At 36.5% G+C, this 17036-nt stretch overlaps 1 protein-coding gene across 6 annotated transcripts in view; it reads right to left on the bottom strand.

The window, feature by feature from the left end:
- Nucleotides 1-17036, bottom strand: part of RTTN (rotatin) — a 157738-nt gene that overhangs the window by 64779 nt on the left and 75923 nt on the right. For 5 of the 6 annotated variants that reach the window (XM_032309818.1, XM_032309819.1, XM_032309821.1 and 2 more), the window contains 4 exons: nucleotides 12102-12230; nucleotides 11537-11647; nucleotides 9440-9598; nucleotides 8201-8272 (listed from right to left, as the gene is read on the bottom strand). In XM_032309818.1, the coding sequence (XP_032165709.1) occupies nucleotides 8201-8272; nucleotides 9440-9598; nucleotides 11537-11647; nucleotides 12102-12230 (471 nt within the window). The remainder of the gene's footprint in view (nucleotides 1-8200; nucleotides 8273-9439; nucleotides 9599-11536; nucleotides 11648-12101; nucleotides 12231-17036) is intronic. The other variant, XM_032309820.1, reaches the window with a different exon arrangement.

The following is a 17036-nucleotide window of genomic DNA, read 5'->3' as shown; positions in this document are numbered from 1 at the left end:
ACCCAAACCACTTTTTTTAATTATACACATACACAAACAGCTATGTTTATATACATACAATATATATATAAATATCAGAAAATGTTTCTTCTGAGCACCAGAGAAATCACAGCCCCAGATGAAGAGATACAGAAGTATAATCATAGCCCCGTAAGTGGCTATGTAGTAAATTACTAGTTTTCAATTTTTGGAATCCATTTATAGATAAATCAAGGTTGCAAAGAGAATACAAATGTCATCAACATTCACAAAATAAAAGATAAAACTAACAAAGATCAGCAGAAGTAAAAGGATAGGGACATCCTAGCCACAACTTCCTTACCTTCTAAATGGTGGGGATGGAGAAATCATCCACAGGTAACAAGATCAGAAACAGCAGGTGGAGAAACTAAGTTTGGTAACAGAACTAAATTGGCAGGACATTACTTAAATGAGCTAACTCCTGCATCAACACAGTAAAGGAACAAAGATGACTGCAAACTACTATTTAGAGATATGAAAGCAACTACCTGAAGAATTAAAATCAGTAGGAGGTAAAGCTGTCTCTGTGAATGAAGAGATGCAGTAAAGTTCATTATAAGCCTTAATGGTTGTTTTAACTATACATATTTATTATTTTTTTTTAATTCTTCTAAAAATTCAAACAATTCATTCAAAATATTTTTAAGTTCTCAAAGAATATCAAATCTGGAATATTATTTTTTTATTCAATTTATTTTACCTAAGCATTAAGCGTGGATCCCCATTTTCCACCTGCCAAAGCTTCCTAGTAGCAATGGCATGTTAGCAACAGAGCTTTACCCAGGGCAGTAGTGCCAAGCCCAGCATGTGTACAAAAGATTCTGACTCAGGCTTTCCACAGATGACTAATAGTAGAAGGTCCAGAACAATGAAGCTTTTTATGCATGCATAAGGCTTCGCTCTACAGATTCATCAGTAATTGATGGGGCTGTCTTCTGGCATAGTGGGGAAATCAGCATGGTCTCACTGCTCTGTCTCAGCACGTCTTTATCCCTACCAGACTTGCCCTCAGGTGAGTGCTGGGGCTGCCAGATCATCTGCAAAACAGCCAGGGAGAGCTGAGAAGGACGGTATGCAAAGGAAGAAAACTCTTCAAATCACCAGGTATGATTATAAGTAAGTATTCATAGAAAAGAGCAAATTAATTATGTCATAAAACACTCCAATTAATTTGAAAACATTGTTCTCAAGGATGCAATAAGCTATAATATTAATTTAAAAACATATATTTTACTCCTGGTGTCCCTGTACTAAAATACCCATTAAGCTGTGGTTCAAAAGGAAGCAAAAGAGAAGCAAAATAAAAATCACATTTAAGAGCAGAGAATAAGGGCACCTGGCTGGTTTAGCGGGTCAGCACACAACTCTCAACCTTAGGGTTGTGGGTTCGAGCCCCATGCTGAGTGTAGATATTACTTAAAATCTTTAAAAAAAAAAAAAAAAAGACTAAAGAATATTTTCAAGTTGAAAAAAGAATTATTTTGATATGTAACAGATAGAAGAAGCTCCTCTAATATAATGCAAAGATTGGAAAAAATGACCCTAGTTACATAAGAAATCCCTAACTACATATAAATTATGAATATAGATAGATAAAATGATATTGCTTCTCTGATAGCAAGTATTTATTGTTTTATGAAATCAATACTCATAATGATTCATGATGAACACCTTAAAAGATGAAAAACATGTACTGGTAGTTATCACATCAAATATGGAAATGATACATACTGTAACTATAAATGAGTCAGCGATCCATCTAAAACAGACACATAAAGACACACGCAGAGAGTTTCCACCATGAATACATGGAAGCAATGACTCCTTCCCCCTGCTCAGAAACAATGAACATATTTAGAACCCAGATCTCATTTCTAAATACCATTCTCCATTAAAAGATCACCGCTCTCTGAGCAAATGTCTGATTCCGGGCTGGGGCTGCTTGCTACACCAGAAAATAGGGAAGTGCTCAAAGACTGAAGAAAACACATTAAAGGGACAAACTACTCTTCATGAGGGGGCTCCACCTAGTCAAATCTGGAACAATTTGAATATCTAAATGAATTAGGATTGAAACAGGCTATAACTCATAAGACAAAGAACCTTTGAGTCTATACTGGTATAAATAAATAAATGAAGTAAACAAATAAAGGGGGAAGAAATGAAAGCTCTTTCTAACAGGAAAATGTAGTAAATGTAGAAAGAGGACAGAATTAGAAAGTCACTATCTGGCAACCATTGTTTCAGACAAGACAAGAATCACAAGAATTCAGACAAGAGTCACAAATGGAAGCTAAAACTAGAGGAAGAAAGTTGATGAGAAACAGGTATTAATACAATCTCAGAGTGTCTTCCCACAAAAGTTACAACTGTAACTTCACCCGAAGGAAACAAGCAGACTCTACCTTAAACATGTAAGCAAAGTCAGTATCCCCAGTAATGGGACAAAGAGATGATCCTGTCTCCAGATACAATGTACTAACAAGAATACATCAATTCTACGCTTTTCGGGCAAAAAATGTATAACCTGAATCTGATCATGAGAGCAGATAAACTTAAAAGAATATTACAAAAACTAAATAGCCTGTACTCTCCAAAAATGCTAAGGTCATAAATGTTAAAGATTCAGGACCTATTTTAGAAGAAAGAAACAAAATGGATATGACACCTGTCTGTAACATGTATTTCTGATCTTAGATTTTTACTAGGGTGGCGTTATTTCTTTCTTTCCTATGAAGGACAATAGTAGGACAACTGGGAAAATTTGAATAATTACCTAACTTTAATAATTACTATGATAATTTTATATGAGAATGACCTCATTTTTAGGAAATTCACACTTAAGCGTTTAGGGAAAAAATAAGAATTATGCCTGCAACTCTCAACAGTTCAGAGAAAAGACACTAGCAGAGAGAGCGAAGGCAAACTTGGTATAACTGTAATATACGGGGAGTCTGGGTAAAAGGTATACAAAAATTGTACTGTTTCTGCAGCTTTCACAGAAGACTAATTTTTTTTCAAAATAAATTAAAAAAAATAAAATACACATAGACCATTCAAAGTCCTATCAAAATGTGGAAAGGAACTAAAGCATAAACAAGTGTACTTAACCACAAACTGACAACTCACTATACGTTAAGTGCATGAAATTACCTTTACATTTAAATGTGTGATAATATTCAAGTGGAAAAAACAACTTTAATGTTATAAAAACTATGCATAAGTTGCCATGATTCTACATAAAATATTATAGCGATGTTCCCAGGGTACATGTTTGGTCTCTCCCATAGGCCATAAGCCCTGGAGAATTAAATCTGATTAGGTACATGTGAACCCCCAAAACTGAGGTGCTCAACAAATGTTTACACAAATGAAACCTAACAAACTACATTGATAATCCCTATCTAGTCAATAAATTTGTTATATTCAACTCTAAAATCCCATCCTGGTTATTAAAGTTGCAGAGATATGGATTTGTGATAATGGTTCTCAAACTAAACCCAGCAACAGAATCTTCCCCACGCCAGAGTACTGAATCCAAGTCACTCTGTAGAGACCTGGTTTACAAGACAAGGGAGAGCTGGGAGCAGGACAGTCTGAAGCCTGAAGGACAATGATTCTGTTTCCTCTGCCTGAGGAGGCGGAAGCCTTGAAGAAGGGAAGACAATACTGGTCGTCAGAGGCACAGCTCTTGAGGGGCGCCTGCCTGGCTCAGTTGGTTGAGCCGCCAGCTCTTGACTTCAGCTCGGGTCATCAACACAGAATCCTGGGACAGAGCCCGGTGTCCAGCTCTGTGCTCAGCGGGCTGTCTGCTGGAGGATTGATTCTACCTCTCTTCCTCTCCCAATGCCCTTCCCCCTACACATATGGACACGTGCTCTCTCTTTAATAAATAAACCTTTAAAAAAACAAAAAACAGTGCTATGATGCACACCAGGCCTGATGCACCAAAAACTGAGTTCTTGTTGCAGCAGGAGCAAGGGTTTCAGGCCCGAATGAAGGTGCTGGGTGCTGAGTGAAACTGCACTGAAGTCAGGCCCCTTCTCTTCCCCTGCTCCTGGTCACTGCCCATACCCACTACATTTCTGTATCCATGCAACAGTAAGTGGGGAATCATGCTAAAAAACTTAAGACCTGATTTTTAACTTTATTTACTTAGCAAAATCATTATGTACTAGCAAAGACTAATGAATCACTATCATGTCTGGGGCGGGGGCTGAGAGAAACATTTAAAAAATATATGAAAAATATGGTCACATATATTCTACACAGAAAGATTAAGTTAAGTGGTAAGAAGTAAGGCAAGGCAGGGGCTCCTGAGTGGCTCAGTTGGCTAAGTGTTTGCCTGTGGCTCAGGTCATAGAGGCTTCTCCCTCTCACTCTCCCTCTGTGCTTTCCCCCTCTCTCTCTCACACTCTCTTTCAAATTAAACAAATAAGATCTTAAAAAAAAAAAAAGTGGGCAAGGCAATAAAGTTAATATATGAAAAAGAATCTAAATTATTGATATAGATAATGCTGATTAGAGGGAATTAAAATGGATTATATGGTTTACTGAGAGTATTTTTTTTTTAAGATTTTATTTATTTATTTGACAGAGAGAGATCACAAGTAGGCAGAGAGGCAGGCAGAGAGAGAGGAGGAAGCAGGCTCCCTGCCAAGCAGAGAGCCTGATGCGGGGCTCGATCCCAGGACCCTGGGATCATGACCTGAGCCGAAAGCAGAGGCCTTAACCCACTGAGCCACCCAGGTGCCCCTACTGAGAGTATTTTTTAATAAATACTTTTTAAAATTAAAATGTTTTAAGTGATTTATGCCTCATCTTGTTCCAGAAAAGATTAAAGGCCTATATAAGATTAAAGGCCTATAGTATATTAATATATTATATTAATATAGTATATATTACTATATACTTACCTTTCCTTGAATTATAACATGATAGTAAAAGTATAACAGGGATGAAAGAAAGAAAAAGAAGGGTATGAAAATACCGAACCAGGAATAGAGCTAAAAAACATATATACCAGATAAGCCACATTGGATAGGAAGGCTCTAAACTTTCTAGCACTCAGCAATAAAAGGAAAACCAACCAGTTACATTATTTGTACATACGAATTATTACCACTCAGAAGTACAATTGCAGATACTGACATGAAATAGGAATTTATTCTGGATGTGTAGGGAAAGAATTTGGGAAGGGATAGTAACCACAAAAAGAACACTGCAGAATGCCCAGTGGAGCAACAGTACAGAGAATATCAACTTGGACTTCAGGCATCAAAACAAAGTGCAAAGCAGTAAAAGCAATTCTCTTTGTAAAACATAATTAATGAAATACCTATCTCAATCAAAATAACATATTTACAATGCTTCTAGATACTGGTGCTACTTCCTGCTCTATCCTCAAAATACTGTGAAATATATATAAAGACAAGCAAATAAAACTTTTTTTAAAGATTTTATTTATTTATTTGACAGAGAGAGGTCACAAGTAGGCATAGAGACAGGCAGAGAGTAGGGGGGAAACAGGCTCCCCACTGAGCAGAGAGCCCGAGATCTCAACCTGAGCTGAAGGCAGAGGCTTAACCCACTGAGCCACCCAGGCACTCAAAAACATTTTTTTGAATAAGATTATTCATCATTCTACCAAAGACAGTTCTGGTTTTAGAATACTGGATTTGTAGCACATTCTTTCTAGATGTAATAAACTGGCAAAGGCCACAACCTCTTGGAGATTATAAAATTCCATCGAAGTATTTGAAGACTATTTTTCTTCCTTCTTGGAACAGCTGTTTTCACTTTGTGATGTAAAGTACCACTAAACTTAAAAAAAAAGGTGGGGGTACAAATATGAGACTATCAGCTCTTTATGGTGCTAAATAAGGACAGTTACCATAAACAGGGGTGCTGGGTGGTTCAGTGGGTTAAGCCTCTGCCTTCAGCTCATGTCATGATCTCAGTGTCCTGGGATTGAGCCCCATATCAGGCTCTCTGCTCAGCAGGGAGCCTGTATCGCCCCCATCCCCCTACCTGCCTCTCTGCCTACATGTGATCTCTGCCTGTCAAATAAATAAATAAAATCTTTAAAGAAAAATAATGACCAAAAAAAAGAATGAAAGGAAAAAAATCTGAGTTTATTAAAAACGCAAAAAGCAATTAAGCTTGTTTTTCTAATTTTGCGTAGGACTAGCAAAAGTTTAATCATCAAATACTATTTTGAATCAGAGAAGCTCTCAAAATGTTTTATCCTGGCCATAATAAGCAAGGCAAAAGACTCCAAAAGCTCAGTTAAAGCAATATTTTGGGGGCGTCTGGGTGGTTCAGTCAGTCACATCTGCCTTCGGCTCAAGCCATGATCCCAGGGCCCTGGGATGGAGCCCCACACTGGGCTCCCTGCTCAGCCAGAAGCCTGCTTCTCCCTCTCCCTCTGCCTGCCACCATGCCTACTTGTGATCCCTTTCTCTTGTTCTCTCTCTCTGTCAAATAAATTAAATCTTAAAAAAAAAAAAGCACTATTTTCAATGTTTTAGTAGAAAATTAATTCTGTGATAAAGAAGTGGAGAATAATAAAACCAAAAGCTGCAGTAAGCATGTCATTAGCAACAAAAACGAACTGTACGGTATTGAACTTGCGAGAGAAAAACAGGAACATCTATATATGCTTCTATATTTTAATAAAATGTCCCAAAGGCTTTAATAGAACCCAGAAGTAGTATTACTCTTGCTTTTATATTATATTTCAACAATAAAAAATTCATTGGCATTATATTACCAACCATATAAAACACAAGTGTCACTAGTTTAACAATGGGACTAGAGATGATTTGTATTTGAGCCCAAAAAAACACATTTTAAAATCTAGTTATTGGATGACAAAAATCAAACTACTACACTATTAACATAAATATTAATCCTGTACATTCCCTCCAGTTTTGTCTCCTATGGTTTTATTATAGTACAGACTATGGATAATCAACCACTATCAGAAGACAATGTTAAACAAATTAGAGGAACAAGTAGAAAAGTGGCCAGGATACTCCGTAACTAGCAGGGTTAAGCTGGTACGTCAGCTATGGAAAATGGCCTTCCGAGAGTAAAATGAGATGTGGGCCTTGACCTGGATCCAGGCTTCAGGTCCCTGCCTGGAAAGCTGCCCTCACAGCAGGCTCAACTGAGTTTAGCAATTCCTCCAAAGATACATTCTAGTGGAAAAAGGGAAAGAAATCTTGGATTTGTCTAGGATCCTGGAGAGTGAGATGTAGCAATGTAACTGATAAATATACAGAGAGAAAGCGCATCTCTTATCTGCCCAGTGGCAACACTTTTCTATTCTCCAAATCATCTAAAAAAGCAGGAAGCTATAAAAAAAAGTTAGGTACCACTGGACTTGATTTTCAAAACAAAAAATTAATCCCGTAAAAACCAAAGAAAGATAAATTATGACCTTAACTGCACTGACCCAGAAAAAAGGAAAAAAGATGTTAACACTAATGCATTCTTAACCACAAACCAATTTATGTATTATTATTAAATTAGAGAGGCAGTATAATGAGTGGAAAAGAGAGACTAGCTGGATTCAAAGCAAAGGTGTGATTTAGGGCAAATCTATTTAAACCGTGTGCTAAAGTTCCTTAATCTACAAAATGAAAATAATTGGTGGTTCAGAATTCAACCAATTATACAAGTTAAATATTGTTAAGCTCCTAGAAGACTGCATAATAAACTGTATTAACTATTATTTCTATACATAGTAAATACCATGTTAGCTATTATTTCTGACCAAAATTACCTTTAACATTACAGAGAAAAATTTGTAAATCTGAAAAACTCTAAGAAAAGTTCTATATTATGGGTACATGGGTAGCTCAGTGGGTTAAGCCTCTGCCTTCAGCTCAGGTCATGATCTCAGCTCAGGGTCCTGGGATCAAGCCCCGCATTGGGCTCTCTGGTTAGCTGGGAGCCTGTTTCCCCCTCTCTCTCTGCCTGCCTCTCTGCCTATTTGTGATTTCTCTCTCTCTCTCTCTCTCTGTGCCAAATAAATAAAGAAAATCTTAAAAAAAAAATTTTTTTCTATATACTCTTGTAAGAGATATTGTTGAGATATATATTTATATATGCATACTCTATCACCAATTAATCTCAAATATCTACTAGCTTGATAAGTTTTAAAGTCACCCACCTGCCAAGTGTAATCCTTTAAAATTACTGAAGGCATTGGAATTACAAGGAGATTCTGAAGAATAAATGCAGCCTAGAAAAAAAAAAAAAGAAAAGAAAATGTCAATACTGCCACCTTGTTGTCATCTCCAAAATAACCAATATATTGAAATTTCATAATAAAAAACATATCACTGGGCAACAATATATGCTAAGACATCACTATGAGAACTGCTTAGCTCACTCCTATTTCAGAATTTTATTTTTCCAAAAAATGATCTATAAAATATAAAATATAAACTTTTGTGACAGCAGTTAAGAAATACACTTTCATGTTTCTATTATTCCACATACACATGTACCCTGTTCTCTCTCTCTCTCCCCCCTTTTCCCTCTCATCCAAGCTCCTCTCAGTAAGAGGCCTAACTAGAAATACAAACCACAAATGTCCAACTTTATCTTCTACGTCCTGAAGATGGTCAAATTGAATAATCCTAGCGGTATGAACACTGATCATCTATACAGTGAAGATGACGATATGAGGGTGAATAACAGGGCTAACAGAGGGGACCCAAGAGTGAAATTTTCAACTACCTTAATTGTTAAGTCAACAGATGTCTTTAAAGTTGGTAAATCAAGAAGCTAAAGTTTAAGCATTACCACTAAAAAACAAGTAACAAGAAAACTATAGGATTTGGATTTGGATTTTGGAATGGAGAACCAGCAAATTGTGAGCCCTGGAGCTCCTGTTTCCTCCATAAGCCTCTAATCACTGTTTCATTACTGTTTTTAAAAATATTGGCATTAATCACCATTTCAAAGCAGCAACAACAGAAAACCACAAATTATTTAGAAAGAATTAAAACAGGGTTTATTTTTCCTCTTAGGTCATGTAACTACTACAGAGTATTGTGACAGTCATGCATCCAATTTAAGCTTTATAGATATTACTTACACACTGAGGAACAGAAAAGTAATTTTTTTTTCTGTGAACTACTTTTCAATGTGTAATAATATAGAAGAGTTTGTATAAAATACAGCAAATTCAGCTTTGATCGTATCAAAATAAAGGACTCCAGTATTTACTGTGAATTAGTATCTTTTTTATTCTCTGATAGCATTTCATTCGGGTGTTTCTGCAGGGACAAAAGATCACGGTGGGTGATCAGTCCACAGTGCTGAACAGAGGGTACAGTTTATAAAGACCATCGTAACAAATCTCTGCGGCTGAACGGGGAGATGGTGCTAAAGACAGGCGTACCTCCCGGCGCACCATACTACACTCCGACTGATCCAGAAGAATGTTCACCACCGTTCCCCAGAGCCCACCAGAAATGTTTTGACAACTGTTTGCCAAAGCCATACAGCCAGTTTCAAGGGTGGTCAGTGCTGATCCTAATCCCAGCGAAGTGAACCTCACCTGTTCAGATGAAAGTAAAATTGTCAAATCAAAGAACCCAATTCCCTAACATAAATTCTTAATTTTACATAAGATATCATACTTTTACGACACTGACGATCCTAAGTTATAAAAGGCACTTACAGAAAATAGTGCTCTATAAATTTATGAATGAATAAAAATCCTATTCCACAATTCAAACAAGCAGATGTCATAGAAAATCAAAACCAGGTATAAATAAGAATAAAAATAGCTCACAGCTCTTTCAAGAGAAAGCATCAGGTGCTTACATATATTTTATGAACATGATTCCTGTTTATTCCTCACTTTTAAAGAGGTTATCTATTACTTTGTTCCACCATCCTTAAGTTATTAGTGTTTCTTCTACATGACTTAACTTTTTTGAAATTTCTTAAAAAAAAAAAAAAACTATCTTTTTATAAAGCATTTAGTATTTTCTCTAAAATTACTGTAAAAGAAAAATGTTCCGGGGACGCCTGGGTGGCTCAGTTGGTTGGACGACTGCCTTCGGCTCAGGTCATGATCCTGGAGACCTGGGATCGAGTCCCGCATCGGACTCCCAGCTCCATGGGGAGTCTGCTTCTCTCTCTGACCTTCTCCTCGTTCATGCTCTCTCTCACTGTCTCTCTCTCAAGTAAATAAATAAAATATTTAAAAAAAAGAAAAATGTTTCAAATAAGATTGATGAGGTATATGTTTACCATAGTTCCACTGCTGCTCAAGCTATGCATTTTGGTTCACTTCTGAATTCTGATTCTAAAATAGTTTCACTGATAGCTACAGGGTAACAAAAAATAATGTAGTCATAACATGGTCAAGCAGCAAGTCCAAGTCCAATATGTATAAAGAATGGAACCTCTACATCAGATCAAATAGTGTTTCTAAAAATCAAGGTTTTCAGTGGAATAGAGTATAATCATTGCTTGCTTGAAATTAATTATATTTCATAATTAAATTACAGTCTCCATAGTTAACAGTACTGTATTATATACTTAAATATTTGCTAAGAGGATGAATCTTAAGTTCAGTGTTCTAATCATAAAAATAAACAACATAGAGGACCTAGGAGTCAACTTTTGTAGGCGAAGGATATGTTTATAACACCGATTGTGGTAATGATTCCAGGGTGTTCACTTACCTCCAAATTCCTGAATCTGTACACATTAAATACGTATAGCTTTTTGTATGTCAATCATACCTCAATAAAGTGGTTTTTAAGAAAAGAGGAAGTGGACAAATGGCTAAAACTGGAAATTTTATTAATATAAAATTTTGTACTGCAATGGTATTATTTTATTAAATGACACACAAATGTCATTTAGCAGCTCTCCTTCTAGACTTGAAAATGGCTAGGCTTCTCCATTAATTTTTCACTGTTCTAAACTTGAAAGATTCTATGATCCTTTTTCTCTTTTTCTATTTTTAATCTATACTTTAATGAATTTCACTGAGAAGGGTCTGCTATGAACTGAACTATATCCCCTCTAAATTGGTATGTAAGCCCTAACCCCCAATGTACATAAATTTGATGACAGAGCTTTTAGGAGGTAATTAAGGTTAAAAAAGGTCTTAAAGGTAGGGTCCTAATCTGATAGGATTGATGGCCTTTTAAGAGGAGAAAGAAAGGAAAGGTCACTGAGTATACAGTGAGGAAGGCAGCTGTCTGAAAGCCAGAAAGGAGAGGCCTCACCAGAACCCAACCATGGTGACACCTTAATCTCTGATTTCTAGCCTCTAGAACTAGGAGGAAATAAATTTCTGTGTTCCAAGTCACCTGTGTTATGTGTTATGGCAGCCCAAACTAAGATAGGGAGTAAATAGCTTAAGATATAGCCACTAAAATAATCTCAGTTTGGAAAATATGAATTCACATATATGCACATATTATTTTGTTTCATTTGTTTTTAATATAACTAATTTTTTTTCCTTCACACTGACCTCTGGGTCTCGATCAACCCATAATGGTATCAACCAAGCCAATCCTTGTTGAGTAGGACTATGCTCTTCACTGTGACTACCCAAAGGCAAGAACCAAAGTGACATCCACTCCTAGAATGAAAAAAAGGGAAAAGACACTTTAGGTAAGTTTCTAAGACTAAAACAGAGGAAGTTTAAATAACTGAATTTTTAAAAATCAAAATAAAGTTAAAATGTACTTAAGACTTGGCTTTCATTCAATATTTAAGAAAAACAAGGTAAAAAAATAAAAACACAAAAAAACAAAAAATTCAGCTTCTTCCTAAAAAGTTAATTTTTCTTCAAAACTATTCCCCCCATGATTTAGACAAAATGCAATTCTCTAGAGCACACAAATTTCAATAAAATTTCAAATAAAATTCAGATTTGTATAATACACAACTTCTAAGAAACATCTCAGTCAAAAATCATTTTTGTCTAAGAAGGAAAGGCAAAGAGACGTTTTCATGTAGGCTTGAAATGTGTGAGACACACACACTCCTTGTCTAGCAAGTGTTCAGAAGACAGTAGCTTTCAGTGCTCTCACCAAGTTCTGGGCCTGGGCCATCATCTCATGAGATAAGTGAAGCAAACAAAGAATTGTGCTCTTTGTGACACCTTTTCCCATAAAGGACATAGCATTTCCACCACGCTCCACATAAAAAGAAGTAATGACCTGAAAAACAAGGATAAACAATGTCATGGTGGCTTTACTCTGAGTGGTACCTAAAAATAAACATGTAACTTTCTACTAACTTGTCTGATTTGAATCCTAGCCACATAAAGTATACGTAACATTCTTACAGTTTACATATTTCAAAATGGTTAAGATGGTATATTTTAGGTTGCTACCACAATTAAATATTGTTAGTTTAAAATTTTCTCCCTTTGGAACTTATACAAAGATGTGTAGTATCCTCCTAGGAGACTTCTGTGATGCAGAATATGCTCACACATTTTTCAAATGTTACAGTATTCTTTAAGTAAAAGAGCTTATCAATATCTTATTGGAAAAATATACTTAGAAATTGCTACCTATATAAAACTCTGGGGGCGCCTAGGTGGCTCAGTGGGTTAAAGCCTCTGCCTTCGGCTCAGGTCATGATCCCAGGGTCCTGGGATCGAGCCCCACTTCAGGCTCTCTGCTCAGCAGAGAGCCTGCTTCCCCCCCACCCACCTCTCTGCCTACTTGTGATCTCTCTCTCTGTCAAAAAAATAAATAAAATATTTTTAAAAATAAAAATAAAAAATAAAACTCTAATAGGGCGCCTGGGTGGCTCAGTCAGTTGAGTGTCTACCTTCAGCTCAGGGTCATGATGCCAGAGTCCTGGGATTGAGCCCCACACTGGGCTCCCTGCTCAGTGGAGCGTCTGCTTCTCCCTCTTCCTCTCCCCCTCACCTCACTCATGCGCGCGCTCCCTCTCTCTCTCTCTCTCTCTCTCTCTCTGATAATAAAATGTTTTAAAAATTTAAAAAACAGGTGCCTGGGTGGCTCAGTGGGTTAAGCCTCTGTCTTCAGCTCAGGTCATGGTCTCAGGGTCCTGGGACGGAGTCCCGCATCGGGTTCTCTGCTGAACAGGGAGCCTGCTTCCCCATCTCCCTCTGCCTGCCTCTCTGCCTACTTGTGATCTCTCTCTCTGTGTCAAATAAATAAATAAAATCTTTTTAAAAAGAAAAGAAAATTTAAAAATTAGAAAACAAAACCCTACTATCAGGGTTAGGCAGATTTTCCAGAATTATGATTTAAATGTAAATGGTATTTTTTCCCACTTCTGAGCAATCTCAGATTTCTATTCCACATTTAAGAATATGTTCATTATTTAAATCATTGGCTCTCAACTTTTTCTCAACTCTCCCACATATCTGAAGGATTTGAAACATTTCCATCAATAACAACAAAAGAAATGTTTCTTATCTGAAGAAATATGCCTTAACTGACAAGTTAAGAATAGATAAGCGGAACCAGGTGACAGCAATTTAAGGAAAAGTCCTTCTACCTAATTTTTAAAAATCCTTTAAAATATGTGACATACCCTTTTGGAACATTTCTGTGTAAATCATATATTGTCCCTCAAATTGGGATTCAATAAGTATTTGTTCACTGGCTGAACAAGAACCTTTATAACTTTTCAACTTTTTAAAAAAGATTTATTTATTTTAGAGTAAGAGAGTGTGCATGTGTGTGATGGGGGAGAGGCAGAAGCCAAGGAGAGAGAGAATCTCAAGCAGATTCCACACTAAATGAAGAGCCCAATGAGGGGCTCGATCTCATGACCCTGAGTGCCCCACTTTTCAACTCTTAAACTAAAAAAAAAATTCAAAGTGACAAAAGATCATTTAAAATTCATAAAATTTTAATAAAAAAGGAATGCTCACTATATATAGGTGCCAACACATTATAAAAGAAAAATACGTTTTGAGGCAAAACAATCAAAACTACTCGATATCTGGGGTGCTTCAGTGGATCAATCAGTTAAGTGACTACCTCTTGGTTTCAGCTCAGGTTATTATCTCAGAGTAGGGAGATGAAGGCCGGCATTAGGCTCAGCACTGAGTGTGGAGCCTGCTTAAGATTCTTTCTCTCTCCCTCTGCCCATCCTCCCCCACTCCTGGGCTCTCTTAAGAAAAAACAATAGTTTTTTTAAAAATGTTAAAAACTTGTTATCTGACCAATACAATAAAAAGTACTCCCAAGCCTCTGAGTGCATTGATTCATCACAGCATCCTCTGAAGTAAGTCCTTTTGTCTTAAAACAGAGACTACTTTCTAGTTTAGGATTTTTTTTTTTCAGCTCGTACAGCAGATGATTTTAAAAAGACAACATAAATCATAAATGTTAAGGTACAGCTTATTGAACAAAAGCAATTTATTTGAAGATGATTTGGGATCTGTAAACTACATGAGAATTTTCATAAACCAAAAAAGTGTATATTATGTCTGAAAAATAAAATGAAACTGTCCAGCAGTTAAAAACTATAGGGGATGGGCTCTGCTCTACTACTCCTTCCTCATGTGTAGATTTGAAATTTTTCATAATTAAAAGTTGAAAACTTTAAAGGACTATCTTAGAACTAAGACACCAGAATGACCAGTTATTATTATCTAAGTATTATTATTCTCTAAGTCACTGGAGATAACTATATTGTGGTTTCATGCCTACATGGTAAAGGACAAGCCAAGGCCTTTAGTACTATCTCCTTTCAATCAGACCTTTCTGTCAGACCCATGGAATTATATTCTGTATATCTGGTTTTAAGGATTTAATTATCGCGGTCTATTCACCTATCTTAATGTATCATGCTTGGTTTAAAAGCCTCATTTCTCAACCACTAAAAGCAAATATTCCCATTCAAATTTCACTGGGCAGAAATAAAATACCTACATTAGAAATACAGCTCCCTTCTGTAAAGGAATCGGCTTTAGTGAGAAACTATATAGCAAGTCATCTGGACCAACAATGACTTTGTTTCAATGTGTATTTTCTTAAGATTTATTTGTTTATTTATTTGACACAAAGAGAGAGAGAGAGATCACAAGTAAGCAAAGTGGCAGGTGGAGGGGGGCGCAGGGGAAGGGAAGTAGGCTCCCTGCTGAGCAGAGAGCCCGACACAGGGCTCCATCCCAGGACCCTGGGACCATGACCTGAGCTGAACGCAGAGGCTTAACCCACTGAGCTACCCAAGTGCCCCTCAAGATGTATTTTCATAAGCCTTACTTCATTCTTTAAAAAAATACACTTAACCAGTAGTAAAATAAATAAATCTAGATGTTTACTAATTATGTAACTATGCAAAAGGACCCAAGTAAGATTTAATGGGTCTCTGCCACAATGTCTGACAAAACTGACAGATATCTCATTATTTTCCTGTCACTTAATGGGAAGACAAAAAGATTTTCTTCCCAAGACATTGTATAAAGCATGAAAGGTGCTCCTCTGTTTATACCAAATCAAGATTTGTTAATCAAGTTTTTCTTAACTGTGGAACATTATAAAACAGGGATTGTACTTTTTATCTATTCCTTAGCTTATATGCTGTGTTGATTTTTATTACCTCAAAGAGAAGTGAACTTAGAATGGCATTACTGCCGTTTGCCTCGACTTCTCACCTAGAACTAAGACGACATTTTATTCTCTAATACCAAGAAAGCTCATTTTAATTTCTGGTATTTGAAACATGAGGTGTGATCTGAAATCTCTCCTCTTACACAATTAAAAAAAAAAAAAAAAAGCACTCCGGGTAGTTTCCACATATAAATAATGTTAGCACCTAAGTTCTTCAGTCACTGCTGTGGCAGACCCACACACACCCCTGATCTGAAACAGATAAAAATTACTTTATAGAGGAGATGGATTCCAAAAGGTTTATAACTGAAGTATAGACAAATCATGTAACACATAATGCTGTAAATTAGGTACTTCATATTGAGTTATATTGAAATACATTAGAGGATCTGACTTTTCAAAAACTACTGTGGTAAGGTCTCTAAGCTAACATAACCATTCTCAAAATACAAACATTTCTGGACATGTTGAAGTTTGGGAAAACTATCAGTGTATATTTCTTTAGTATTTATAATTATCTAAGAAAAAGAATTTTATTAAAATGGCTACACTAAAATTCATATTAAATTCTATACTACAGCTAAGAGTATTTAGGATTGGGCACCTGGGTGGCTCAGTGGGTTAAAGCCTCCGCCTTCGGCTCAGGTCATGATCCCAGGATCCTGGGATCGAGCCCCGCATGGGGCTCTCTCCTCAGCAGGGAGCCTGCTTCCTCCTCTCTCTCTCTGCCTCCTTCTCTGCCTACTTGTGATCTCTGTCTGTCAAATAAAATAAATAAAATCTTTTTTTTAAAAAAAGAGTATTTAGGATTTAGGATTTTTAAATCTTTTTAACAAAACAAGATGTACTTTTGGGAAAAATTCTAGGTAACATCATCTGAAACATGGCTTACAGCTAAATATACATCACCTAAAGCATGATTTAATAATGAAAGCAATCAATAATGAAATATTGATGTAATAATTAAACAGTGGCCCATACAAACTACAGCAGACACACAACCAAAGAGACCAGTCAGTCACTCTTTACTGAGAGTACATGTCTAGAAGATAAGAGAAGACCTCCTTAAGGAAGGTAAATAAGTGAAATCTTAAAATTTGTGTACAGATTGCCATCTGAAAGAGAGAAGAAACTGTATGAATAGACTTTTTAAATAAACATTTTTTTTTTTTTTTTGACAGAGAGAGACACAGCGAGAGAGGAAACACAGCAGAGGAAGTGGGAGAGGGAGAAGCAGGCTCCCCGCAGAGCAGGTAGCCCAATGTGGGGCTTGATCCCAGGACCCTGGGATCATGACCTGAGCCAAAGGCAGAAGCTTAATAACTGAACCACCCAGGTGCCACTAAAATAGACTTTTTTATTTAGTGAAAACAGACAAATAAAATGAAAACTTCAGAGATATGGGAAAAAATTAAAACA

The sequence above is a fragment of the Mustela erminea genome, chromosome 13 (genome assembly GCF_009829155.1).
Source record: "Mustela erminea isolate mMusErm1 chromosome 13, mMusErm1.Pri, whole genome shotgun sequence".
NCBI lineage: Eukaryota > Metazoa > Chordata > Mammalia > Carnivora > Mustelidae > Mustela > Mustela erminea.
Note: the sequence above shows the minus strand (reverse complement) of the source record. Positions and strands in the feature narration are given on the sequence as shown.